The 27,986-nt window shown below is 47.5% G+C and overlaps 1 protein-coding gene across 1 annotated transcript in view; it reads left to right on the top strand.

Moving 5' to 3' along the window:
* The window catches only part of LOC142584750 (glutathione S-transferase 3, mitochondrial-like), a 74,262-nt gene that overhangs the window by 40,759 nt on the left and 5,517 nt on the right, over positions 1–27,986 (top strand). The window contains exons 2-4 of the mRNA XM_075694978.1: positions 3,934–4,079; positions 17,077–17,141; positions 18,658–18,715. Coding sequence (XP_075551093.1) covers positions 3,951–4,079; positions 17,077–17,141; positions 18,658–18,715 — 252 coding nt within the window. The 5' untranslated portion in view covers positions 3,934–3,950. The remainder of the gene's footprint in view (positions 1–3,933; positions 4,080–17,076; positions 17,142–18,657; positions 18,716–27,986) is intronic.

The raw sequence follows: 27,986 nt of genomic DNA, 5'->3' as shown, positions 1-27,986 counted from the left end.
TTCCGGATGCCCGATAATTTGGACGGCTTCGCGGCACCACCACGTACCCCCATATAGTCAGTGTATCGGAACGTCTGAAATTTGGGACGCAAGAACCCTTCGCCGTCCGATTTTCTGGACTTTTTGCCGTGACCGCAGGTCCGAAACGGCAATAATCAAAGCCACCACCGCTGCCGTTTTGATTACCTCGCCGCTTCGAACCGGCGATTTCGCACGGAGTTCCGCTGGCAGCCGTAGCCACCACTGCGGCAACGCTAGACCTAGCTGCTTCGACGTTAGCTTTTAAGCTTCTTGCCGTTGGGTGCCGTGTTTTTCATTGAAATAATTCGCTGCTGTCAGCAATGGCACCGACTGCGCCTTTGTGGTCCTCGCAATGGGCTTGGAAGCTCGGAAAGCATGGTGCGCTAAATAAAACCGGTTCCTGAACGTCAGCTTCGCCTTAGTACAGGAATGTTACGGGGTGAAGCATACGCAAACGTATTGCGGTGAAGCATTACAAGCGTCTGAAGGGGCAGTTGTCACGGGTCACTCCTTAATTACACACGCGTACATACGGGATCTCCTGCTACAGTATGAGCACCGATATGCCTAATACGTGTACCGGCAGGCTTCCAGAGCATTTTCGAATGTGCCTGTGGCGGTTTCAGCCCGTAAGGGCAGTAAATGACATGCATTCATATTTTCCAACTGGCCGATTTTTTCGGACGTTTTCGCAGTCCCTAGGGAGTACGAAAAATCGGACTTGGATTGTACAACTGACGAAGAAGATGCTTCAAATTGTCCGTGGGGCGAACGAGTGGTGGAAGGAGGACAAGAACAGAAAGAACCTATGCATTGAGGAATGAACGAGAAAAGAAGCGTGCTGCCGCCGTTTTGAAGGAGCTTGAGCTCAAGAAAGAAAGTGTTAGCTGATGCCGGGATGCAGGTGTCCATCATCTGCACCTAAATAAACTCTTTAAAGTAGTGAAACAACACTGAGGCATCGTGCGCGGGCTAAGAGTATTTCAGGACAGCTGAGGTTGACTTACGGGCTCTTGAGAGAGAATCTTAATTGTGACAAAGTTCGGGCCTCATACCACTGAGCTTGCTATCAGTCGATAGAAATAGCTCATATTCGAAAATATTTGCTTCTGTATGCATCTCCTATTTATTCGTGTTTGGGGATGTCAGACTCCATTTGCGTTTTTTTTTAAGACATCTTATTTGCTGTGCATTTTTTGCTGTGCATTTTACTGTGGGTTTTATGTTCCAAAACCACTTTCTGATTATGAGGCACGCCGTAGTAAAGGACTCTGAAAATTTCGACCACCTGGGATTCTTTAACATTCACCTAAATCTAAGTACATGGGTGTCTCCTCATTTCGTTCCCATCCAAACGCGGCCGCCGTGGCCAGGATTCGTCCTCAGCAGCCCAACACCATAGCCACTGAGCAACCACTGTGAGTGAATCCCTCGTTTACTGCTCTGTCGTGCCAAAACCGACTCGTATCGTTAATTGGGAAGTTGTGTAATGATGCGAGGCTGCAGGTCCCGTACAATTGCATAGAGTGCCGGACGCTGCGGTTCTAGACGAACTGCGCCCACTGCAAAGGTTAGAAAACGCCCACATAAGCACAGCAGAGAAGTGGCTATGTCAGGCGGCTCGATTGATAATTGTAGAAGCGTCATTCAAAACACACGGAATCATTCTCCACTTCCGGTGGCATTTTTTCTACTTCCTTGTTAAACAGAAAGATCTTGATCCATAAATATTTTCGCAAACAATGGTTAAATTTGTTAATTTTCGCTTTTCCTTCCTGTTTGGCTCTCGAGTCGGCTCTCTCCCTTAGTAGATCACATAATTTCTAAACTCCTTGCGTCTCTTGTTTCCAGTTGCCAATTTGCACGAAAAGTGCTGTACAATTAGGGAAAATCCAGACGAGGTAATGGGCGACATTCATATTGCCTATGGGTTTTACGGTTATTGCAAGGTTTGATGATGGATGCTGTTTCGCATGACCTTATTTTCCACCTTTCTAACCCATATCATGGGTATGTGGTTCCGAGGATCTGCCAGCAACGCAGCATGCTATCACTCGAGGCAGTAATGAGGCAAAAGGAGAAGTTAAATACAGCTGGCATTTTCTCCGGCCGCAACTCGTTCGAAGAGCATACAGACCAACTTACTACGAACTGAATCCCTTTCTTGGTCCCTGGATGAGTGTAAACAAAGAAGATTGAACTAAGGAAGAAACAGCGGTGCGTGTGACTGTTGCAATAGATGGTGACAACTGAACGCATCTCGAGTTAATCACGTGTAAGCAACGAAGATGGCACCATGACCACCAGGCTTCGGTTTTCTCGGAAACCCAGGTGCCTCGAAGGCAATGAGGAGACAGTCCCACAAGCGGCAGGCTGCATGCCTGCAGCCTCATTGCGACCCTTGGTTCAACCCCCTTCGCTGACTGCAGGCATCTTCCTCCGCCTCGAGCCCTGTGTCTTATGACCCTGGCGGTGTACAGTAGCCTGTGTTAAGAGAGAGTAAAGTTGCGTTTCAAAGAGAAAGGTTGTGTGTCTGTTTGCTCTCCCAAGTTCGCAAGGCGCCATTTTTGCATGGGAGCCGCTTGGGGCGAGTGTACGCGTGTGCCTTACTTTGCGTTGCGTGTTTGTGTTCCGCAGGGGCACATTCGCGGGTTGCTGTCGACCTGAGCTCGTTTTTTAACCAAGTGTATGGTTAGCTAGCTGAGTCTATGGTAGAGAACTTACTTTCTTACTCTTTTTTACACATGCGGGCACCGAATCGATGAGAAAACTGACCTTCACACCCCAGGAGATGCCGGGTAGCTACCGCCATCCAAAAGGAGTGAAAGAGGCAGCAAATGTTGACCGCCGAATAGCTGTCCAGTTTCAAGATTAATTTGGCGGTGCTTTAGGAATGTGTCTAAGGAGTGGTGGCGTAGGCATGGTGGGGGAGGTATGTCACTTAATTTAAGAAAAAAGAAATTGTTACGGCGCAGCACATTGTCTCATGGTGAAAGTTCAATTTTGTTACTTCTTTTGCAGAAAGTAATGAGCCACGGGACTCTTCAGTTGCCGGATACTCTTATTATATTATTGTGATAGCAATCATATAGACACTCCTGGTGCACTCCTGCTGTCACTGTCTTGTTCCGTATAAAGGCCAAGGGCAATAACATTGTCACCGAGCGCCGCATGCTGTATGTGCGAGTGAAAGCGTTGGATGGAAGCGGGGGATAGGTGAGCCAACGATGGTGGCTTAGTCTTGTGTGCGCAAGGGAGAAAAGCTAGAGGAAGCATGCCGCCTTCTGTTGCGCACAAATCATAGGGGGGGGGGGGGGGTAGGCTTATGATTCTGTGATCTGTGAATCTGACTGCCCAACATGTTGCTTGACAGCCGTTTCTCGATCCCGATTGGCTGACATGAGCCACAGCCTTCATAGTACTGCACATATTTAGCAACACAAAGTATAGTGGGAACTCTAGCTTCGTCATGTTGTTCATGTATCGCAGTTGACCATGTTCTCACTGCATTCTCTATGTGCTGGTGTGCATTTCTGATGGCACTGATTCAGAGTTCAAAGTACCATAGTTGGATTCTGTTATTTAATCGCTTTACCACTAACATCCTGCAATCCAACACAGCAGTGTTGCAGTGTCTCTTTATGTGTCCATTGTGTTTAAGCTGGTTCAAGCCTTTGAGTAGCAGTACTTTGCTGTAGTAGATCGGGCACAAAATTATGCGTGCACATCACCCCCCCCCCCCACACACACACACACACCACGAGACAAATATGCTTGTTCTGAACCTGTTGTGAGTGCGTGTAATTTTGGGTCTGGTTTGAAGGATGATATCAAAGCAATAACTCTCCCAGAAACTTTGCTAATTCACATTTGTTTCTCTGAGATGGGGCTAATTGCATGTTACACTTGCAGGCTGCATTGTTTCAGTCATGGCCATATATCACCCGGTGCTGCTGAGGGAGTATGGCTACGTGGTGCTTGTTGGAGTTGGCTCTGCCGTCGTCAACATGTGGCTCGCCTTCCGTGTCGGAAGTGCACGGAGGCGGTTTGACATCAAGGTGGGCCCTGCCATTGCTTCTCTTTACTGCAATACTGGACACACTAAAACTCTATTGTGGTAGTAATCCTCTGACTTGAAGTGGTAGCCCCAAATGCATAGACCTTGGTGCTGATTCGATACCGACAGCGCGGTGTGCTGCAGCCACTCTGCTTGCCTGTTGCCTTGCAGAGGGACACAGTATTGCAGCTTGATATATCGCCGATCACTAGATTTGATGCCCACGACCCGACAAGGGCGATCCATGGTGCTGGCAAAAAGAAAGCATGAGACCAACACTGGCCGTGCAGCTTGCGTCAACATGGAGCACATTGTAACACAAGCAGACGACGCTTGCCATGTGCTGGAAGTGCTTGAGTGTAGTGATAAATTGTCGTGTATTTTTACTGTTACTTCTTTTTTATAAGAACAAATTAACCAACATTACAAATATTACAAACATCTGTTCGCCATAAAGTTGCAAAAATTATTGATGACGCAGCCTAAACAGCCACTCGGATAGCTCGCCCAACTGGCGTCACATGTGCCCTCTACGTTAATTGCTACAGGGCAGCTGAAAACTCAGGGTAGCAGTGCTGTTGTGCTCGTGCTGCTGCAGTCTATAGCAGTGCACATTTTTAAAACATTATAATAAATTATATGCTTTATGCGGAGTGCTTAAATGTGTACTTAACGATAAGAAGTGTCTAGCCCACAACGACTTAGTATGTTTGTACAAAACCAACAAAATCGCTGTAGGGTCCCTTTAAGTGCTACTTATCTAAAGCAATATGGCCAACTACAATGGCAGTTTTGCCGAGTTTGTCAATCTTGCAATCCACGTGGATGAAATAACAAGATCATACGTACTACATATGTGTGATTGCATTGCAACCAGCCCTAAGGGATCACAAGAACCCTGTGGCAATTTGCAAATGGCGTGGAGTTTCTTTCAAGTTACCATATTTTTCAAGCAAGTGGTGCTGCATCTGTGGCAATGCTTCCTGTTTGCTGAAAAAACCAGTGAACTGTGTGGCTTGCATGAATGTGCACGAAACAATGCAGACGTAGAGAGACTCTGAGGGATGCCTCCAGCGTTTCGTATGGCAATGTGCCTGCAGCAGGCATGCACAAGGACGAAGCGGCAGCGGGTGCAATCCTCCACAGTACTATGCCGAATATGGTCACTGTCAGACAGGTTTGGCAGCAGGCCATGTGCAAAGCTACATGCTGCAGCTGCGGTCTCAGCTGGCGTCGTATTGGTGTTCTACTTCCTCAATTAGCCTTTCTTCTTTCAATTGTAACACATGCACGGAAGTTAAAACAACAGAGTAAACATATCTCAAACACAAGAAATACACATAAATGCAATAACAACATACAAAATTGTACGTTGTTATGTTGCCACACAGACACAAGTAGCTTTACAACATCAAATTGAAGAAAAAGGCTGGTGGTTTGTGTTTGTGGCCAGATGAAGTTGAGTTATGTGCCAAATTACTTAGCTTGTTCAGCTAGGTTTGTGCATAGATACCCCAATATTAACGTTTGCTATTAATGTGAGGCCAGCACTATTTACCTGTTGATAATGTGCATGACCCACAGAAATTCGTCTAGCCTCGTCACTGTTTGGCATACTTATTTAGAAAAGTGCTACTTTAAAAAGCGGGACATAAGTGTTGGTTTTGAAACACTTCTTAACCTTTTATCATTCTGTTTACAAAAGTAACCCTACCATGTGTGCTTTAGCTCCATTTGGGATTCCAGGCCTAAGACATGAATTGCAGGGTCAAAGAAGGCACACACAAGGTGTTGCATTTTGTATGTGGACAGTGTTTCTTTCATTGGCCACCACAACAAAACAAGAAAGTTAGACATGTATACTTCTCCTGTTTCCTTATGAATAGGAGCATTGTCGAAGGCCATTTTCTTTGTTTTGTTGGACTTACTACTGGGTTCTTGTTGGTGGCAAAGCATGCAGGACATAGATTGACTTGTGACTTTGCTGTTGCTTTTCTATTTCTGCTTACTTTTGTGCTTGAGCTGGGAAAACATAGTGGAGATTAGTATATCACACTTGAGCAGGAGACAAGAGGTATATGATTTGGAATGCAATCCCGTGTTTTATTAATAGAGGCGTGCGAATATTAAAATTTTCAATACAAATACTTGGGGTCGAATATTGCATAGAATATTGAATAATGACATGCTCATGCATTTATTAGCAAGTTGGCTTATTTTGACGTGTTGGAACAGTGCAATTACATTGTCATGAGTAAAAATAAGCTAGTAAGCTGTTATACTAAAAAATTGTATATTTGGCTGATGTTAGCTTTGGAAAATCAAAATTTCTGCTAGTCGTCTGTTCTTGCTAACCTGTAGCTTATTATACGGCATCAATTTCTTGTAAACTCAGGGGCATTTGACCTTGTACCAGTTGTGACTCATTGCATTTGCTGTCCAGCAATAACTTCAGGATTAGGTGTGGAACCTGCACAGGAGTGCACCCTTGCTGTTTGTGAACCCGTTGCTCCTTGCTTTTGAGAGGCTGGCTTTTCTGCAAAGCTCAGTCGTCCAGTGGGTAAGCATATTTAACAAGCAAAATTTCGCCAGCAGCATGAAATCACTGCAAAACTCGGCACAAAATCACACGGGTTCTTAGATTACATAGAAATAAACGCTATGAACCTTATTTGCTCCCGCACAGCCAGCAATATATTCGATTTGTTTCAAATATTTGTATCCGGTCAAATATTCAAAAATTTTCAAATACCTTGTTTTTGAATCGAATACGAATATTCAAAATATAAAGGGAAACTCAGACATCCACCCGTTCATAGCAGGTGGATGTTTGCAAAATATAATATTTGGCAATATTCGAAATTTGCGAATATTCGCACAGCCCTGTCTATAACCGATGGCCAGAGGCAGCTCTAAAAGTGGGCGAGAGGGACGACTGATCCCCCCACTATTTCGTCCTGTACCATGATCCCCCCCTTCCCTCCTTTTTCCATATAGTGCCAAGTCATGTAGTGACCACATGCACCCCCGACGAAACTGAAGAATAATATTCTGCCCAGCTCCCCTTCACCCAACAGAAATATGTTGACACCCAAAATTACCCAACAGCTTCCTCAAACATGTTTGCAACAGGTTCTGTCAGGTTCCGGCATGTTCTCGCAGCCATTTATCGTTTCGTGTGGTATCGGGCGTAAGGTTGTGCCATGCAGAGTGGTACGATGCGAGACGTGTCTAAGGATGGCGGGTCCAGTTTTTAATATCTGGGATTTTTGTTGAACTGATCGGAAAATTGTGCAAGCAGCTTTAGTTGTTCATCAGTTACTACCATGGCTGTACGTCGGATAGGACACTGAGTCGTACATGCTGTCATCTGCTGAATGGGGGTGCGCAATTGGCTACTTGAGCTGATAAGCTTTCATCCATGCTGCTCAGCTTTTGGAACAGCATGGCTGTCCACTTCTCAGAGCAAGAATCCCTAATCCCATTGCTGTCAAGTGCTACTTCGTCTCATACTATTAGCACCAAACCCCCGCAGGGGCGTCTGCGTCAGCAGCCGTTTGGGGTGTTGAGACACCACGGACCCGAGCACATGAGGGTTGGACCCTCCTGCGTGTAGCCGTGCGCGGCCTAGCCGTGTTTGGGGAAAGGGGGATCCTGGAGGTTGAGCCGATGCTGGGTGTTTGGGCCTTTAAGGCCCCCCGGCAGAGGCAACACACCTCTTTGGCCTCTGCTTCACATATACGGCACCCCCGGATTGACCCACCCGGGGAAAATTGGTAGTTGCCTTTTCCTGTCTCTCTCTCCCTACAACCTTCGTCTTTTCCTTACTTTCCACCTTTCCTGTTATTCTGGCTTCCTTTTACTACCAATTTTTCCAGGCAGCAAGGGTTAACCTTGTCTGAATAGCCAACCTAGGTTATTTCAGATTTGGTTATAGTGGTAATGTACAGCTGGCATTTGCAGGCCGTGTTTCACAGGTCCTGCAGCGTCCCCTTGTAGGACACCATGGTGGGTGGCTGGCATTGCTGCCGAAATCTCGCATATCTTTATGGCTAGCTCCTTCCCCCACTCCCTGATCGCCCTCAGAAAAGGGGGCGCACTGATGAATTATTCCAATTTTTTAGTCAGCAAAAAGAATCTTTCCCTCGTTTCCACGTCATCCATTCTGATAAACCAGCTGAACCAGTGCGAACAATTTCACCATTCCTTGTATCAAAGTCCCTTACTGAAGTTTTTGGCCCAGGTTATAAGGCGTCGAGGATGGCTAGCGGTGACCTCCTCTTGGAGCTCCGCGATCTGAAACAATTTGAGAAACTGCCTAAACTAGTATGATTTGGGGAGACCCAAGTAGTAGTAACCCCGCAGTGCACGATGAATACCACCCGCGGCGTTGTCTCGGACAATGATTTGCGGGAGCTCACTGAGGCTGAACTCTTCGATGGCTTCAGTGAACAGAATGTTATAAATGTCAAAAGAATCAAGATGAGGCGAGATGGTAAAAAAATTGCGACCAAACACCTAATACTCACCTTCAATTCAAGTGTCCTGCCTGAGTCAATTGAGGTCGGGTACATTAAGCTCCGTGTAAGACCGTATGTGCCAAATCCCCTGAAATGTTTCAAATGCCAACGTTTTGGCCACAGCTCGCAGAGCTGCCGAGGCCGCCAAACATGTGCAAAATGCAGTGCCCTTGAACACGCCACTGAAGCTTGTAAGAACTCTCTCCACTGTGTAAACTGTGACGGGGATCACACCGCGTACTCGCGGTCGTGCCCCTCCTGGAAGAAGGAAAAAGAAATTGTAAGGATAAAAGTAAAAGAGAATATATCGTTCAAAGAGGCACGAAGGCGGGTAGCATACCTGCCAAAGAAAAGCTTTGCCGAAGTGGCGCATCAGGGGGCAGCGTCACAACGTCCTCCGGCGGCTGTCCGACCCACAAGCAGTGAGTCGGCAGTTACGCCATCTGCCCCCACGGTGGTCGCAGCTAGCGCTGCTCCACCAACCAAGCAGAAGGGACCATCAACCCCGAAGGTGGGCGCAGCCGAGGCTGCCCCAACCTCCCCGGCCTCTTCCAGTGCTGGCAACAGCCGGCACAGCCAAATCCCTCAGGGAGCCCAATCGACCTCCGGGCTGGTGGGCGCAGGGGTCCTGCCCTCCGAGGCGGGACTCTCTCGGGAAACTTCTCGCTGGCAAGAGCACGTGTCCGGCGCCTCACAAGAGGCAATGGACATTACACCTATCCTCAAGGTGCACCAAGCGCCTAAGGAGCGGCGAGGCTCCCTCGAACGCTTCAAAAAGGGCCTCGAAAGAGCTCTGTAATCTAATCTCTGAAATCTCTGTAATTCATACTTCTGTTTCCGTATACACAGCACCTATTTACTTCCAATATGGATACACAAATAATTCAATGGAACGTCAGAGGTCTTCTTGGGAACCTTGATGACGTGCAAGAGCTTCTCCAAAAACACAATCCAAAAGTGCTGTGTCTACAGGAAACACACCTAAAACCACAACACACAAACTTTCTCTGACCGTATGTCAAGTTTCGCAAAGATCGCGATAATGCTGTCGTATCATCAGGCGGTTTTGCTATTTCTATTCATAAAAGTATTTTGTATCAGCGTTTACAGCTACAAACGCCCCTTGAAGCAGTGGTGGTTCGAGCTGTTCTTCTAAATAAACTCGTCACCATTTGCTCGCTTTACGTACCCCCACACTACAAATTAACGAAGCATGAATTCCAATCCTTTATAGATCAATTGCCCGAACCTTATGTTGTTCTTGGCGATTTCAATGCGCACAGCTCCCTGTGGGGCTACTCTCGTACAGACGCGCGAGGTCGTCTTGTTGAACAGTACCTTTTTTCTTCAGGTGCTTGCTTGGTGAATAAGAAGGAACCCACATATTACTCCCTAGCAAACAGAACCTTTTCTTCAATAGATCTTAGTATCGTTTCCCCGTCCATACTGCCCGAACTCGAATGGGAAGTTACGAACAATCCTTACGGGAGCAACCACTTCCCCATACTGATAACAACATCTAAAGAAAACTAATATCCTCCACAAGCTCCTAGGTGGAAGATAGACACAGCCGACTGGGAGAAATTTAGAACTCTCACTAGCATCTCATGGGCTGACATGTCTTCTTTAGAAATTGATGCTGCTGTGGAGTATCTTACAGCATTCATAATACATGCCGCATCAAAATGCATACCTGAAGTAAGTGGTTCGGCATGCAAACGACGTGTACCGTGGTGGAACAGCGAATGTAGGATCGCGCGTAAGATTCAGAACAAGGCGTGGGGGTTGCTACGCGCTTCTCCCACTGCAGAGAATCTTATCAAGTTTAAAAAAGTAAGGCCCCAAGGCAGGCGAACCCGCCGACAGGCCAAAAGAAAAAGTTGGCACAAGTTTTTATCGAGTATTAACTCATTCAGAGATGAGGCCAGAGCCTGGAACAGGGTTAATAGGATTAGAGGGCGGCAAACATATTCACTACCTCTGGTAAACACACAGGGCGATACACTGCAAGACCAGGCAGACTCACTTGGGGAGTATTTTGAGAGCGTGTCAAGTTCAACAAATTATTCACAATCCTTTCTCAAATACAAACAAATAGAAGAATGTAAGCATTTCATCAGAAAATATCGTCAAAATGAACCATACAACCGTCCTTTTAGTATTGCAGAGTTTAGGGCTGCCTTGAGCGCATGCAAGAGCTCTGCACCTGGATCTGACAGAATAATGTATGAAATGGTCAAAAACCTACACAATGACACGCAAGTTACACTACTCTCACTTTTTAACACTATTTGGGCTGTGGGATACCTTCCAATCGCGTGGAAACAAGCCATTGTGGTCCCTGTTTTGAAACAAGGCAAAGACCCTTCCTCAGTGGCAAGTTACCGCCCGATAGCCCTCACAAGTTGCCTTTGTAAGGTATTTGAAAAAATGATTAATCGCAGACTCATACATTTCCTTGAACTGAACAACATGCTTGATTCCTATCAGTGTGGTTTCAGAGAAGGGCGCTCCACAACTGACCATCTTGTACGCATCGAAGGAAACATCCGTGACGCTTTTGTACGCAAGTAGTTTTTCCTGTCCATATTCCTTGATATGGAGAAGGCATACGACACAACGTAGCGCTACGGAATCTTGAGAGACTTGTCAGAAATGGGCATTCATGGTAATATGCTAAACCTAATACAAAGCTATTTATCCAACCGTACATTCCGTGTAAAAGTCGGCAATGTACTGCCACATCCTTTTTCACAAGAAACTGGTGTACCCCAGGGAGGCGTGCTTAGCTGCACAGTCTTTATAGTGAAGATGAACACGCTTTGTGCTTCATTACCACCGGCGATTTTTTACTCTATCTATGTGGACGACATTCAAATAGCTTTTAAATCCTGTAACCTCACAGTGTGCGAGAGACAGGTACAGCATGGTTTGAACAACGTATCAAAATGGGCAGAGAAAAATGGATTTAAAATCAATTCTAACAAGAGTTCTTGTGTTCTGTTTACACGAAAGAGAGGCCTGGTCCCAGATCCTTGCTTAGAACGGTGTGGACAACAAATTCCTATCAATAAAGAGCACAAATTCCTAGGTATTATACTTGACGATAGACTCACTTTCATTCCACACATGAAATATCTGAAAGAAAAATGTCTAAAAACAATGAACTTAATGAAACTTCTATCTAAGACTACGTGGGGTAGTGACAGAAAGTGTCTAATGAATCTCTACAAGACCCTAATACGGTCACGATTAGATTATAGGGCCATAGTGTATAACTCTGCCGCCCCGAGCGCACTAAAGATGCTGGATCCTGTCCATCATCTAGGTATCCGCCTAGCCACTGGCGCTTTCAGAACAAGCCCGATCGAAAGCTTATATGCCGAATCGAATAAGTGGCCACTCCACTTACAGAGATCATACGTCAGCTTTACATATTTCCTTAAAGTGCACTCAAATCCTGAACACCCATGTTTTAATACCGTTACAGATGTGACGTGTGCTACACTTTTCCGCAATCGTCCCTCTATAAGACAGGCGTTCTTGCTGCGTGTGAAAGAGCTTAGCGATGAAATGCATGTCCCACTCCTCGAGCTTCCCTTAATGCACCTAACCATGCTCTTACCCCCTTGGGAGTGGCAGGTGATAGAATGTGACGTATCCTTTTTAAAAGTCACAAAACACACTCCAGAGGTTGAAATAAGAATGCATTTCCTACGACTTCAGTACAAGCACTCGTGCACAGAGTTCTACACAGACGCTTCTAAGTCACATGCCGGAGTGTCCTATGCAGCCGTCGGTCCATCCTTCTCGGAATCTGATGTACTGCATCCAGAAACAAGTATCTTTACAGCAGAGGCCTACGCATTATGGTCAGCTGTAAAGCATATACGGAAATCAAAACTCCAAAAAGCCGTAATATATACAGGCTCCCAAAGTGTAGTGAAGGCCTTAATGTCACCCTACAAAAAGAAAAATCCTGTACACACTGAGGTCTATTCTGACCTGTGCAAAGCTTATCTATCTAGCCAGCATATCATCATATGCTGGGTACCTAGCCACAGGGGAATCGAAGGTAACGTTCTGGCAGACCAGATGGCTACGTCAATTGCACCCCCTGCTGTTAATAAGACTGCTTTGGTGCCTCTCACAGATCTGAAACCTTACATACGAAAAAAACTGCGAAACCACTGGCAACGCATGTGGGACGCGAGTGCTATGATTTTGCGTTGTGAACTGCAAACGTAGCGACTGGCAATATGTCAAGCTGCAACATTGTGCTCCTCTGCAAGCCAGTAGACCAGCGGACTGGCTGCAGCACATTGGACTGCCGCTATCTGATGGGCGCCAGGATTTGCGCGATTGCAACAGTCACTTTACACCGGAAGATTACTGACGTAATAGCGTTTCGCGAGTCCTGTATTAGGGTAAATGCAAGTGCAAGGGGACACGGCCTGGTTGTGTCTCCTTGTGTGTCGTTTCAGGGGATGAACAGAAGCGCAAATGTGAATGGTCTGAGTGGTACAGCCACCTGGTGGCATAGAGCTCAACCACACACAGTAGCAGTAACAAAATGTATTCTTTGCTGCTGGTGTAAATTTTTCGCAGGAGTGTATTCATTAACATGTTGTTTTTGTAAATGTTTCAAATCTTTTGCACTTGGTTAGAGCAATATTAGCCTTTCTTTGGCTGGTTAAGCTGTGCACCAACGGGTGGCTGGACCGTGGAGACCAATCAGGCAGCTCACGTACGTCTACGCTAAAGTTCCTTCATCAGCTTGAGCTTATGCCTTCACCGTTCCGCCGAACCGTTCTGCTAGTGTGTGATTACCGAAATACCAGACACATTCGGCGCTACGACAGAATGCTCGTAACGCACGCTGCTTCGATAGCTCTCGCTTGGGGTTGACAGCCAAGCTGCTAGCAGAGGAGACGTTCGCGCGGGCGGGCTCCAAAACAACTGGAAGTGGACGATGTGGCATCGCGTCGTTACGCAGAACCAGTGAAGGCGGAGCTTAGCCCCGATTGCTAACGAGTTGAGGACGAAAAGCTTGGCTAGGGAGGAGGGTAACTTGTAATCGTTTATAGCTCCATTAATATGTAACGCTTCACTTAAATTGTGGTGTGAATTTTCTACTTAAGCTGTACCCTATGCGTCTACAAAATTTGTCCGAACCGTTTCAGGGGCCCTTTAAGGTAGTGTTCGATGAGTCCTTTTGCAGCACCTTGCAGTAGCATACCTTGCTCACTTCAAAAATTTGTCGGAGTAGCTTTACTCAAAACATGGTCCAGACTGACGGCCCTTCACTAGCAGCAGGTGTTGGAGGGTTGTGTTGCACATTGATGAGCGGAACTCAGTCCTAGTTTTTTGCGCCGTGCTAAAAATCCTCTCACACTCTGCATTGCTATGCAATATCACGAGTAAATCCAGCATCGCCTTAGCAACTCGGTGAAACATGTTTTCCATCAGTGTTTTTCATTTTTCCAACCATAGACCACTGCATGTCCCACCTTTCTTCATTAAGAATGTCTTCTGGAAGATTGTACGCCTGTAGTGTGGCAAACTGAGCTTCGAGAGCATCTAAAGAGTCTTCAGCAGATTCATTGAAATCTCGGGGCAGCAGCTGAGGGAAACTGAATAAAGAAACGAAGACTCAAGAGCGGTGCCTGTGAAATAAATTTCAGGTTGACCACCTCTGCATTCTTCATAGTTGCATTTCAGAGTTTCATCTACATCTATAGCGCTTCGCCTCATCGCATTTTGGAAATATTTTCCGTAGAAGAGGCCCAACGTAGTCGCTGACACTAAGGGGTAGCTTGTGTTCGACGAGGAATCCCGTAAACAGGCACTCCACACGTATGACACTGTCGTCGCACTTGTTCCGCAGAAAGTTCACTATTTTGCCTTAAGGTGTTCTCCTTTTCTCGATGTCAAAAAGCATGGAAATTCTGAAGTATAAGTTCGCAATAACTTCTGCAAATACCTTTTCTTCGTCTTTGATAGCGCCATGGCATCAAGCACACGAGAATTCTAACTTTACACGGTGCACCGCACACAGACGGTCTAGCCAACACTAATCATACACACAAGCAGCAGCAACAAGATGCACCATGGAGGAAGGCATGCATGAAATACAAGGACTACATTGGCTCTGGCTTTGGTCGGCTTACTAGGCGCTGTAGTCGGCTGCTTAGTCGATGATACTGATGGTGCTAGTGCTGTTGTTGTTGGTGATGCTGACGAATACGATGTAGCTGTAGATTCTGTGGTGCCGGTTTCGCAAAAACCATTATTGTGCGAACACACACCAGTTTTCGAGAGATGTAAGATAGCGATCGTACAATAGGAAAGTTCAGTAGAAAATCTAGTCTTCCGGGCGAATCGGGAGGGTTGGCAGGTATGTGAACTGCACATATGAATACCCGAAGAAAATGTTTATTTTCTATAAATGTGCAGGACACATTGACAATAAACATAATTAACAAAAAGAAAGAATATCTTGCGGAAACATTTTCAACAATAGGCAGAAAACAGTATACAGCAGGCAGAAAACGAAGTGGGCTTCAAGCCACCTATGGCTTCGTTTGAAATTTTTAGCGACAGAGAGAGAGATAAAACATGTTTATTGAAAACAAAAAAAGTCCTTGCTGACTTTGAAAGGAGAACGGAGAGGCTGGGAAGCTAGCCACGTAAAGCTCCCCTTTCAGTCAGATGCAGGCCAGGCCTTGCACTGTAGCAGCGTCCTCCGCCGGACGGACAGCCCAGAGCTAGTCTTCTGGGCATTCGCTGGGCAGTACAGCCTCCCACTGCTTAGGGTTTTTTTTTTTAGCATTGTGGTTTATACTGCGTCTAATATTGTTTGAGCTGATGGGCGTGCCCATATAATGTGACGGAGGTTTGCACGTGGTGTATTATATGTCTTACACAGGGGGACGAGTATGTTTCTGAGTGTATTCGGTGCATGAGTAGTGGCATATGAAAGGTGCTTGTTTGTAGAAGTCTCCATGTATTTGCTTGGTGTTTGTTTAATGATTTGTCAGGAGAAGGGTATTTATAGTGAGTGTTTCGGTAGTATTTGAGGATTTCTCCGTAAGTAGTCATCTGTTCGAGAGTTCTCCTCATGTGAGCCATAGACGTACATTTCATTTGCTTTACATGACATGTGCGATATCACTGCAAATGGAGACCTTGTATTGGTCTGTTTTTTCTGACCGTGCTTTGAAAAAAAAGTGAGTCGCATTCCAAACTTCTTCATCGTCCTGTGTTCCTGTTCCAAACCGACAGATGTCACTTACTGCCATTAATCGTTGGCTGACATTTAGCCGGAGTCTTTGTGCTTAGTGCCGAAACTCTGCTAAAAAGTTTTGTTTTTCTGGTATGTTGCCTGTGGGCAACACTCCTCAATAAAGGGTTAGGCAGGATACAGTGATAAGTGCATGTGCTTATGGACTACCTCCTGTGTTGTCTTATGTGGACGTAAATACGGTGGAATAGCAATGAATCACCACCACTTTTGCCAGTCGCGAGCCTAGCCACTTGTACAGGTGTAGTGGAACCACTGGAACATTTGGTTGGTGGCTGGTCGGCACTAGTTTGACACGGTATTGAGCTGGTTGGTGGTGTTCATAATGGAGCATGCTGAATGCTGGTGAAAAAAGAAAAACTGGCACATGAAGCGCTTTGTTGTGCCTGTCTTTGTGTTGTTTCATCAGTAGGAACATGCTCCATTATGCTAATGACTTCATAGAATAAATCGCTTATTCTTGTGATTCTCTTGAGAAAAGTTGAAGAAATGTGCTGTATGATGTGCATGGTAAACTTTCACTACTAAGCGCATAAAGAAGTTACGCTTTCTTGCGGTTTCTTTACAACCATGGTACATTAATGACGAATTTGACTTGCAATGAATCTTTAATTAACATTGGCACTTGGAGCACACTGGCTGGCATAAGTGGCATTGCAATAAAGTGTTTGCTTAATTTTGCCTTGAACCCGCTGTGGTTGCTCAGTGGCTATGGTGTTGGGCTGCTGAGCACGAGGTGGCGGGATCGAATCCTGGCCATGGCGGCCGCATTTCAATGGGGGCAAAATGCAAAAGCACCCGTGTACTTAGATCTAGGTGCAAGTTAAAGCATCCCATGTGGTCGAAATTTTCGGAGTTGTGTTACGAGTCTGAACAGCTATCCTACCTACCGTGGTGGTGTCGTGGCTATGGCGTTGCTGTACAGAGACCGAGGGTGTGGGATCGAATCCCGGCAACCGCATTTCGATGGGGGTGAAATGCAAAAGCATCAGTGTGCTTGCATTGGGTGCATGTTAAAGAATCCCAGGTGGTCAAGATTAATCCGGAGTGCCTCGCTACAGCATGCCTCATAATCAGATTGTAATCATAATCGCTTAAAAACTCAGAATTTCAACAGCTAATTTGAGAGGCAGTCGCATTTAATCCTGGCTGCCCTTTTTCTTCTTGCTTCGTAGTACCCAACCATGTACTCGGACACCAACATTGCCTTCAACTGCATCCAGAGATCCCACCAGAATTTGTAAGTGCATTGTCGTTTATTTTATCTATCGGAGCATTGTGCTCAGTGTAGATGAGCTGCAGAGCGTGACGTTGCCAAGATGCTGCAGCACTGCAGTTCCATTTTCATTTTTGGTTGGCAAGAAGAAAAAGAAAACATAATCAGAATAGAGAAATTCTACCAGGGTGACTTTTTTTGGGAAGCATTAGTCCAGGGATGCCATTCTGGCCACTCAGATTCCATGACATTGTCAAATTCACCATCTTGTCATCTTTGATTGGCTCACAGGGCGGCTGCACCCTCCCTGTTTGGCTCAAAACACCAACACTGCAGAATTCAACAATATCACGGGATTTGAATGTCTGGAATAACACCTACACCAGGCTTTTGCAAGTTGCCAGAAATTTACAAAATCTGTTCTTCCACTCGTGTATACCATTTGCTTAGATGAATGTCATGGCTTCTGTGCTGTCCAGTTTTCAGTGCCATCATGACCATTTTATCTTTAGTATGGTGTTGCCTTAACTTATTTGACATGTTTTCTATTTATGAAGTCCTCCAGTGGCTCAAGCATGTGGTTTTACAAGGGTGAAAGGGCCATTATTTAGTGCTGATTTGATGGCAACCTTGAAACCATACAGGCAGAAGTGATGCACAGTGCTTCTGGATGAGCGTTCCAGTCTTGCGCAGCTCTCAAAAAAAAAAAAAAAAAGGGGGCCATGGTGAGCAACAGTTTGTGCAGGCACCGGGTAGACAGCTTTTGCATATTTATGCAGCAAGACAGACTGTGAGCTGGCAAAGTTAACAAGGCTATAAAAAAGGAATGGTAAAAGTTGTGGTAAATGTGCAGGCTAAATTAAGATGCCTTGGGTGTAGGTTAGCAAGATGTGCTTTCAGTTTACATTTGGAAATGCTGGTGAGATGCGAGCAATTTAAATAAGTATAGCCACGTGATTCTGAACTGCTTCAAGTGTTTTAGACAAGTTAGATTGATGTTGGTCCACTCATTTTGGACATTTGTTAGATATATAAGCTAGTAATCTCGCAGAGAGGGGAACAGAGTGCAAGTTCCTGTGAAAGTAACCAATCATGTGGTTGGCTTTGTTAGAGGTAGCCGTTACGAGAGAGGACGAAGAAAGAATATGGAAAGGTGCCAAGCTGCTTAGATGTGTTGGCAGAAGGTATTGAAGTCCTGCAGATAGTGTACTTTGGTGGACCTAAATACTTTTTGCGAGTAAATTAAACTAAGAACAATTTGATACCTTCATTGACATTAGCAGCTATGTTGTTCATCATCTTGTAGTGATGGGAAGTCATTATCATTAAAGATTTAATGATGAACCACGCAAAAATTTGCTTGTGAAAAAACATATGCTACAAGAAATATTAGTGGGAAGATTATTAATGTAATGAATGTAATTCATGAATTTTAATAACAGTGTCTTGGGGTAGCCCAGAAAGAGCAGGACTTCTGTCCAACATCATATTTACAAATCTCATACCTAACTTATCTGGTGCCATTTCTTGTCTTGTGCAGCCTTGAGAACTACCCACAGTTCCTGATGCTGCTGTTCCTCGGTGGATTAGAGTATCCGGTGAGTGCTATAGGCTGTCATTCATGCAATGTGAGAACAAGCCTTTAGCACTGGGGAGTGAGGTTGCTACCCCAATTTGCGGTTACACTGTGAACATTTCAGCATGGCTTGGATGCAAAAACACGCTGAAGTAGGGTTTTAGGAAATCTCACCTTGTTGGGAACGAACATGGTAGGAGCAAAATAGGGACATTAACAGTAAAGGTTTAAAAGAGAGGAAAGAAATCCTACAGTCCCCCTGCTCGAGCTTGGCTTCTCGTAAAGGGCTGTGCTGCCAAAAAGACATGTAACTTGTTTTATGGAAAACTATGTGTGACCTTACAGCCTCACACTCTCGATACAGGCTGTCAAGAGTGAGAGCTCAGGCCTAACGTTCATGCTGTGGTTTGATGTGGGTACACCTTGCCACTACGCTTTGAGAAATGGTACGCTGGCAGGATTCCCAAAACTGAAGCAGCTTGATCACCTCAAAGTTCCAGGTCAGGTCCTCTTGTGCCTCTCACCAAGCTGCTCATGTAGCCTTATTGTGGCAATCGCACATTTATGTATGCAGCTGCATGTGGTATCAATGATATAGATTGCGGGCTGTGTTGTTTATGCACCGGCAAGGGGCCTGGTGTGAATTCCTGCAAGTTTGAAGCCATAGCCTTAGTCCATGGCTTCCTTGAAACCGAAACTAACAAGGCCTAGTCGATCTATAGTCATCGTTGAAGATTCGGTGCATGTCTTGACTGTACTTTCTCTAGCTGTACAGCATGACAATGGTTGACATAGGGGCTGTGATTTTATAGCAATGCCTCCTACTTGATTGTGTGCCACTCTAATCCACTGTTCAGGACCGGCTCATCCCGTTGATGATGCATGTGGAGCATCGCTTTCACCACTGACGAAGCTCCAAAAGGTATAAAGGCATGTAAAAGGCATTGCCAGAAAATGTGGAATGTCTAGGCCAAAGGCAAGCATATGTGCATGCAGCAACACGTTTACAAACATGGGCAGTATTCTTGAACGATCACTTTCAAAGATCATTTCATTTTTGTGACGTGCAGATGTGTCACAGCATTTCTTCATTGCAATAGCATGCTTGACACTGATGTGTCTAACGCTAGTCACGTAAAATTAAGGTATCCCCGATAGTGACGATTCAAGAATACCGCACACCTTTTTTGGCCACTTTCGGAATAGACTCTCTTCTTTTTTGAGCAAATTTGTTATTTCGAACTCCCGATTATTCAGATCTTTGATGGTTCCTCTGGAGTCCAAATCATCGGTCGGCAACAGTAACTGTATAGGACAGCACAACTAGTACGCTGCCGTTCCTGAACTCGGCAGATGGCCCGAGTATAAGTAGCGTCTTCCACGATGATGCAGCATTGGAGACATTCTGTCTGAACAATGTGTGCTGACCATGCACCCAGTGTACAGTTGAGCAGATTAGGCGTGAGCCAAGAATATCCCTGTGGCAAGCTACATGACTTTCAGTGGCAACCCTCTGCTTTGGATACTATGCAGAATTGATGCAAGAGGTGTTATCTACTCTTGTAAAATTTCCCAACCCTGGCCTGTGCTGAACCTGTGGTTGAACCAGTTCGAAACGGTTCCTTCATAATTTAGGGTTTGGTTCCAAAATGGCGGAAAAAATATTGGTTTGGTTCTGGCTCAGCTTAGAATAAGGGATCAGCTCTGCTTTTCCATTCTGTTCCAGCTTGGTTCGACACCCGGGTGCTGAATGGACAGGGGATCAATATGTAGCAGTCCTGTGGGTGGCTGCTGAGGCCAGGATGTCGAAGCACGATACCTGAAACATGCCATCTAGTGTCGTTACCGTCTCAGCTGTGGGAACACATTACTTCTCTGCCAAGGAGTTTCAAGAGGAATTTGCATGTACCTGACCTTAACTACGTGTTGGCAATTGCAAATACAGTAGAACATTGTTGGTGAAGGAATTACGGTCACTGACCAAGTCTGGTGAATAATCTGACGTTTCGGAACCGCGTACGGTTTTTTTGTTCACTGAGTTGGACAAGAAATCGTCGTCACTTATATAGCCAGCACGTGACGTAATGAATATGCGTAAACGGCAGGCATAGTCCCTGGTGTCCGGTTCATTGTAGCTGGCGTCAATTGAATGATTAGAGACTCTAGCAGCCGTCGGGATGACACATTCTTTTCTTTGGCAGCAACAGTGGCATTGTCCCAGTCAATCTTGTGATTATGTTCATGCACATGCTCGGCAATGGCGTTCGTCGTGTGGCCCGTACGCGGTTCCGAAATGTCAGATTATTCATCAGAATTGGTCAGTGACCATAATTCCTTCATTTCCATGCCTGACCAGACGAACAGTCGTCAAACCCTTAATTATAGAACATTGTTGGTATATTTCCATTACGTACGTTTCCCTGTGCCAACATTCGCAATTGAGAACAACAAAAAATGACCCAATAGAGTTACGCTCATTTTTTGCCGGTTCATACGTTCCCAGAAAACACAATTTTTCAGCACCAATGTTTAGTGTGTTGCCAAACTGCGATCGTATGATATGTTTTCCGGCTGCTAGATTCGATGTAAAAAATAAAATGCGCGAGGCACGCAATCGAGAACAGTGTATAGCTAGCTGCCTGCTGCGGCAGCTTCACCGCAATACTTGCCTGCCCGTCTCACATGAAAACGCTGGCACGCACAGTTTCTTATACTGGTACCAGCAAATCTCCGGCTGGGTCGTCGCACACCGCATTGACAGCTATCGCTGCCAAGCCTCTTGCGATAAGCATCTTCACCTACCTATCTGTTTTACAGCTCATGGTGTGCAGTGCCATTGGTAGCGTATTGCACCCTTTTAGTAGGCGATAATCCAAATGCGCGTTGTTCCCTGCTGCAGGCGCTGCAACATGGGCATCACTTTTTACTATGGTGGCATCCGGCGACGCCTTCCAGCTCGATTTCATTTCTGTTTCCCGTCGCCCTCCTAAATCAATGCGCAATAGGAAAACAACAAAATGCATCTCGGGCCACCGGAGCTCTACCAGTTCGACGCGCGATGGCGTCTTGTGCCGCCACGATCCGCGCGATGCTTCGCATTATGTAGACACGAACAATAATCAAGTCTGTAAAATTTGTTTCGTTACTTCGGATCGTATGTTTGCTGGTTAGTACGTTTTCTCTCGCGGTTTCTTCCAGAACGTACGAATGAGGTTCCACTTTATGTGCTATGCTGCAATTCCTTATGAATGGGAGCTGACTGTGCGCAAGCCATGTATACATCTCATATTACCTGCGTGTCATGGTATTGAGTCATGGTGGTGCCAGTGACTGTGAACTGTGCCCTGATGAATTTGTTACGTGTAGGCACAAATACCTCATTCACTGCACTAATTTTCAAGTTCTGTGCTGGGGTAGCATTCTTGATCCTTCACTTTTATGGGATATGATCACTTCCTTGGTAAATCTTGACACTCATTGGATGCATCAGCTTTTATGGTGGACAGTATGCCAGGAATGTTGTCTCACAAGTCCAGAATTTGCAAAAGTTATTGCATCCCCAAAAGCAAACGATCAATAATACCACCCCTGGTTGGTCACTGTGTTACTGGTGATTGGCCAGCCTGGCAAGGTAGGGTTTTGTATGCAATACGGGCTAAGTAGACGTCTGCTTTTGTGCATGAATGTTGTCTCCTGTGTATCCTTCATCTATTAGGCGCAGGTAACTTCAAATCTCATTTATCAATACTTGGGGAAAAAAACCAGAAAGGTGATGTCTTGCTTTCAATGGTTTGAATCTCTAAGGGGCCCGCCTCTCGAGATGAGAGCCTCAATAAGTCGCCAAGTGCTAGGCTGCGGTACACCTCTACCCATAGGAAAAACTGGTCCTTTCAAAGTAGTGCTGGGATTTGAACCCCGCACCTCCAATGTACGAGGCAGCTCCTCAACCATTTCGCCACCACAAAGTTCCTTTCCATGTAATTTTCCTTTCCATGTGAAGCACTTTTTTTGTGTGTGTCAATATCAATCAAAATACAAAAAAAAAAAGGAAAGCAGGGGTGCCAGAAAGCCCAATAGTTTCAGCTGCTTGGCGGAGTGACACCTGTGCAAAAGCTTTACCATCATAGCTTTACCTTGAGTGTCGAGAAAGGGTGCGGAATCTCCAACCCTGCCGAAGACCACAGATGTGTCCCGAAGTGTGGCCTGTGCGGAGGCAAACACCTGACTGCGGACAAGGCCTGCAAAGCCCGCTTCAAGACGCTCTACGTCGTCCGCCGGCGACGCTGGGAATGGCGCCGAGCAGAGGAAGAAGACGCTGGGAGAAGAAACCAAAACAAGAAAGGTCCTGAAGGCGGACCCCGCCGTAGCGGCTCCAAACAACGGGGCCGGTCACACACGCCAGGTCGGAGCAGCAACAACAGTGGCGACGGAAACGGCCACTGGAGTCGCTGCCGATCGAAGACACCACCTGGGGGCGGCAACGGCGGCGGCAACCGCCGCTCGCACTCCCGGACCAGTTTGATATCCGGGGCCAGTTTGATATCCGGGGCCAGTTCGAGATCCGGGGCCAGTTCAAGGTCCCGGAGTGAGTCAACCAGATGCCGAGGGATCGCTGAGAAAAAGGTGGGCTGGACCAACAGGTCTCCCGTCGCTCGAACCAACAACACCGAATTCCCACCGCTCACCCCCTCCCGACCCATTAACTCGCAAGCGAATCCGCAAAAGGACAGTAGCGAAGTGATAGAACTTAAGAGGATCATAGAGCGCCAAAACACTCAGATCCAGGAGCAGAACGCCCAAATACGGGCGCTCATGAATAAGATCTAAACGCTGGCGAATAACGGACGCTCTGCAAGTGCAAGCCCTCATAAAAACAACACGGCGGCAAACAACGCCGCAGGCTTGCGCATATTGTCGCGGAGGGACCCCCCCTCGCTCCGCCTAGGGCGGGCGGCGGGAGAGGCTGGGTTACGCAGCGTGCATCAAGTAATCACGAGGCGATGGATGCTGAAATGAGCCCCGCGAGCGCAGAGGAAGCGGCGGCCGCAGAGACCGCGACCACGGCAACGACACAGATCCCGCGAGAAGGAGAGCTGACGGCCATTTTGGCCACAATTTCCCAAATTAATGAAAGGCTAGGCAAAATGGACGCCCGACTCGAGGCTGTCGAGAGTCAGTTTCACACGCGATCGGTGAAGCACAAGCGCCTAGCGCCAAAAGTAGCCTCAACTTCGGTGAGGAACCGCTTCGCGTCCCTGAAAAAGGAGCGGTCCGAAAAAATCAAAGGCGCGATCGCGAAAAGGCGCAATCGACTCGAGACGTCCGGAAAGGATGATGCTGACGCCAAGTAAGAAGCACAAGAAGAAAACCGGGGGGGATACCACAGTAATTTACCAATGGAACTGCTGCGGGATTCGCAACAAAGAAGCGGAACTATTACTACACATTGACGGACAAGAAAGCAAGCCCGATGTAATTGGTGTGCAAGAAACAAACGGGAAACCAAGACTTCCGGGGTACGTCACTTACACGGACCCCACGGAGAACGGGACGGCGGTGCTCGTCCGCAGCAGCAACGTGGCGGCAACTCAACATGTCACGGTGCAGGGTGGGTGCGAGCACACGCTGGTCGAAATTCATGCGAGAGAAATTGGCAGCTCGGGCAATTTATTTGTAATGAGCGCGCACTGCCGGCCGTCACAACGGCAGTACAAATTTGACCGCATCGTGAGCCAGGCGAAAGGGTTGGCGGGGACCAGGCCGCTCCTGATCCTCGGCGACTTTAACGCCCCTCACACAACGTGGGGCTATAAGTTTCAGTCCAAGAGAGGAAAAGCATTGGCCAAAGCAATAGAGGATCACGAGATGGCCCTCCTGAACGAGCCGGACGTAACCACCAGAAGAGGCAACAGTGCCGCTAGGGACACCACGCCAGACCTGTCGTGGTTATCGGGCACGCTAGACATCTCCTGGAGAAGCGAAGAAGTGGACCTGGGGTCGGACCACAGCGTGATCGGCATCACGATCCGAGGCTCCCGATATCGGGCTGTACTGGGGACGGCGCGGATCACGGATTGGGACAAGATGAGAAAGTTTACCCAAGAACAAGAAGAGGCATCCGAGGAAGAAACGGGACAGGCCGAAAGACAAATGACCTACACCGAATGGACGAGGGACCAGAAGGCTCTTGATAAATTTACCCAAGAAATCGCAACGACGTCGCAGACACCGTACGTGGACGCCAGACTGACCCACATGTGGGCGGCCCGACACTCATTGACGCGGTGGTGGAAACGTCAGAGACACAACAGAAAGCTGGCCAAGTGCATAGCACTCTTGAACAAACAGATCGCCGAGTACGCGGCCAAACTATCTAAGGAAAATTGGCTGAAGACCTGCGACGGCCTACAGGGCAAGCTCTCGACGTGGAAGACGTGGTGTCTCTTGAGGCATCTGATCGACCCGCTGAGTAGCAAAACTGCGACCAATCGCAACCTCGCCAAAGTATTCAACACGTACAAGGCAGACGGCCGCAGGCTCCTGGAAGACCTGAAGGCCAAGTACCTAAAGACAGAAGGGCCAGTACCCGGTGCCCGAGAGGTATGAAGGACCCGACAACGAAGAACTGGACCGGCCGTTTACCTTGACGGAGCTGTGGACAGGGATAGATGACAGTAACAAGAGAAGTGCACCCGGCAGGGACGCCATAACTTACAAATTACTCGGTTACATGAGCGGTACAGCGGCCCGCGGCCTCCTAGAGCACATTAACGAAGCGTGGGAGAGCTCACAGTTGCCGAAGGAATGGAAGGACGCCGAGGTCCACTTCATCCCAAAGCCCGGCAAGGCCCTCATGATAGACAACATGCGGCCCATCTCCCTCACAGCCTGTGTGGGGAAGGTGATGGAGTGCATGGTGCTTCGCCGGCTGCAGAAGCACCTCGAAGAAACAGGTCAGATGCCAGAGACGATGTATGGCTTCAGGCAACATCTCAGCACACAAGACGTGATGATCCAACTCCACGAACTGGTCGTCAAGCCGGCAACGAGGCACGCGCTGCGCGGGATACTCGCCCTCGACCTGAAGGGAGCGTTTGACAACGTGTCCCACGCGAGCATGTTGCAGAATCTAAACAAAACCCGGTGTGGCCGAAAGACATTCGGCTACATAAAAGATTTTCTGTCAAACCGAACGGCGACCATCAGGATAGGGGAGGAGAAGTCGGACCCGATTGAGCTCGGCGATAGGGGCACCCCTCAGGGATCGGTCTTGTTGCCCCTGCTCTTCAATCTGGCCCTGCTGCCCCTGCCCGATCTACTCAAGCAAATTGAAGGCGTGGATCACGCGTACTACGCCGACGATATTACGGTGTGGACGGCCCGAGCCGGATCCGATGCCTGGATGGAAGAAGTCTTGCAGCGGGCGGCAACGACCGTGCACGAGTACGCAAAGTCGTGCGGACTGAGCTGCGCTCCCCAGAAATCAGAGCTGCTCATGATCCAACCGGGAAAACCCAAGAAGGAGCTGCCGCCGAACGTGATTATCACGATCGCCGGAACGACCATCAAGCCAACACAGCAGATTAGGATTCTCGGCCTAATACTTCAGAGCGACGGAAAGGCTCAGGCCGCCATCACAAAGATCAAGACTACAACTGAACAGATACTTGGTATGATTCGGAGGGTATCAACCAGAAACCGAGGCCTTAAAGAGGACGATGCCATGCGTCTGATATGCGCGTTCGTCGTGTCGCGGGTTACCTACTCCGCCCCGTATCTCCAGCTGACGAAGGCGAATAGGGACACCCTAAACACGATGCTTCGTAAGGCAACGAAACAAGCACTGGGCATGCCCATATACTTGTCCACGCAAAAGCTGCTAGACATGGGCGCCCACAACACGGTGGAGGAGCTCATCGAAGCCCACCTCTCTAATCAGAGAATCCGGCTCAGTCACACGGAACACGGACGAGCCGTCCTACGCAAGATAGGATGGCAGATCGAGCCAGTACCCATCAAGATTGCCCTTCCGGAAGACTGGAAAACGATCATTCAGACAAAACCCCTTCCCCGGAACATGACGCCGGGCAAGGACGACGAGAGGCGCACCGCGCGAGCCAAAGCCCTAGCCTGTAAGCTGGAAGAGAACCCCAGGGTCCTCTACGCGGACGCCTCGCTCCGAAAACACAGTGACCATGCAGCCGTGGTGGTTACTTCAAAAGACAGGCTGATCGTCAGCGCGTCTCTGAAGACAACAGACCCCGCAGTTGCCGAAGAAGCGGTCGTGGCCCTCGCACTCGCACAGCCGAGCGTGGACACCGTAGTCACCGACTCAAAGACAGCCTACAGAAGCTTCCGCAGGGGGGTAATCTCCTCCGCAACCCGAGCCATTCTAGCCAAGCACAAGCCTCCGGGAAGAGCCATAGAGCTCATGTGGGTCCCGGCTCACTCGCAGGTAGCAGGCAACACCATCGCCGACTACCATGCCCGAGAAATGTCAATCCGGGCGGAGCACGAGCCAGAAGAGCTACCGCACTCGGTTACCAGCTTTCGGGACATTACGCGGATGTACCGAGAAGAAAGGTGCCGACTGCCAGAACCGCACCCCAAACTCACCAGGCAACAACAGACGATCCTGCGTCGAGCGCAGGCAGGATTGCATGCGCATCCCGTACTGATGAACCGCATGTACCCTGCGGAATACGATATGCTCTGTCCTTTTTGCAGAAGAGAAAAGGGCACCCTGCCGCACGTCTTGGCAGAGTGCACAGAACTCAAGACACCCCCTCCTCCCCTTCCCACCAACACCCCCAATCCCCAACCCCTTGAGCGATGGGAGACCTTGTTATCCAGCCCCGCCCTACTGATTCAGCTCGCGCTGACGGACAGGGGCCAGGAGCTGCTGGAAACATATGTGTCCCGTAACTAGGGAACCACCCCGTCTGGTGCCTGCGTGCATCACAGATTTATTTCGGGCCCAGTAAATGTTGCTTCATCATCATCAAGAAAGGTTGCTGCCAAGTACAGATGTAATACAAAAATAGTATTATAAACACTAAATACCTTCACATTAAACACATTTAACTAATAATAGCTAAACAGTACAGACAAATGCAATTCTGTACAGCCACTGAAGTAACTAGTCTTCTTTCTTTAAAAGGGAAGGTAAGGATTGCCTCTGAGGACAATAACTCGGGGTACATGTTGCATGCTTATCAAGTCAAGTGCAGTGGTGAGCTGGTACTATGTCATTTTTGCAGAGCCCACACTTTTATCATCTTTGAAATGGAACA

This window comes from Dermacentor variabilis, chromosome 6 (genome assembly GCF_050947875.1).
Source record: "Dermacentor variabilis isolate Ectoservices chromosome 6, ASM5094787v1, whole genome shotgun sequence".
Taxonomy (NCBI): Eukaryota; Metazoa; Arthropoda; class Arachnida; order Ixodida; family Ixodidae; genus Dermacentor; species Dermacentor variabilis.
The sequence above is the reverse complement of the archived record's forward strand: the minus strand, read 5'-3'. Positions and strand labels throughout refer to the sequence as shown.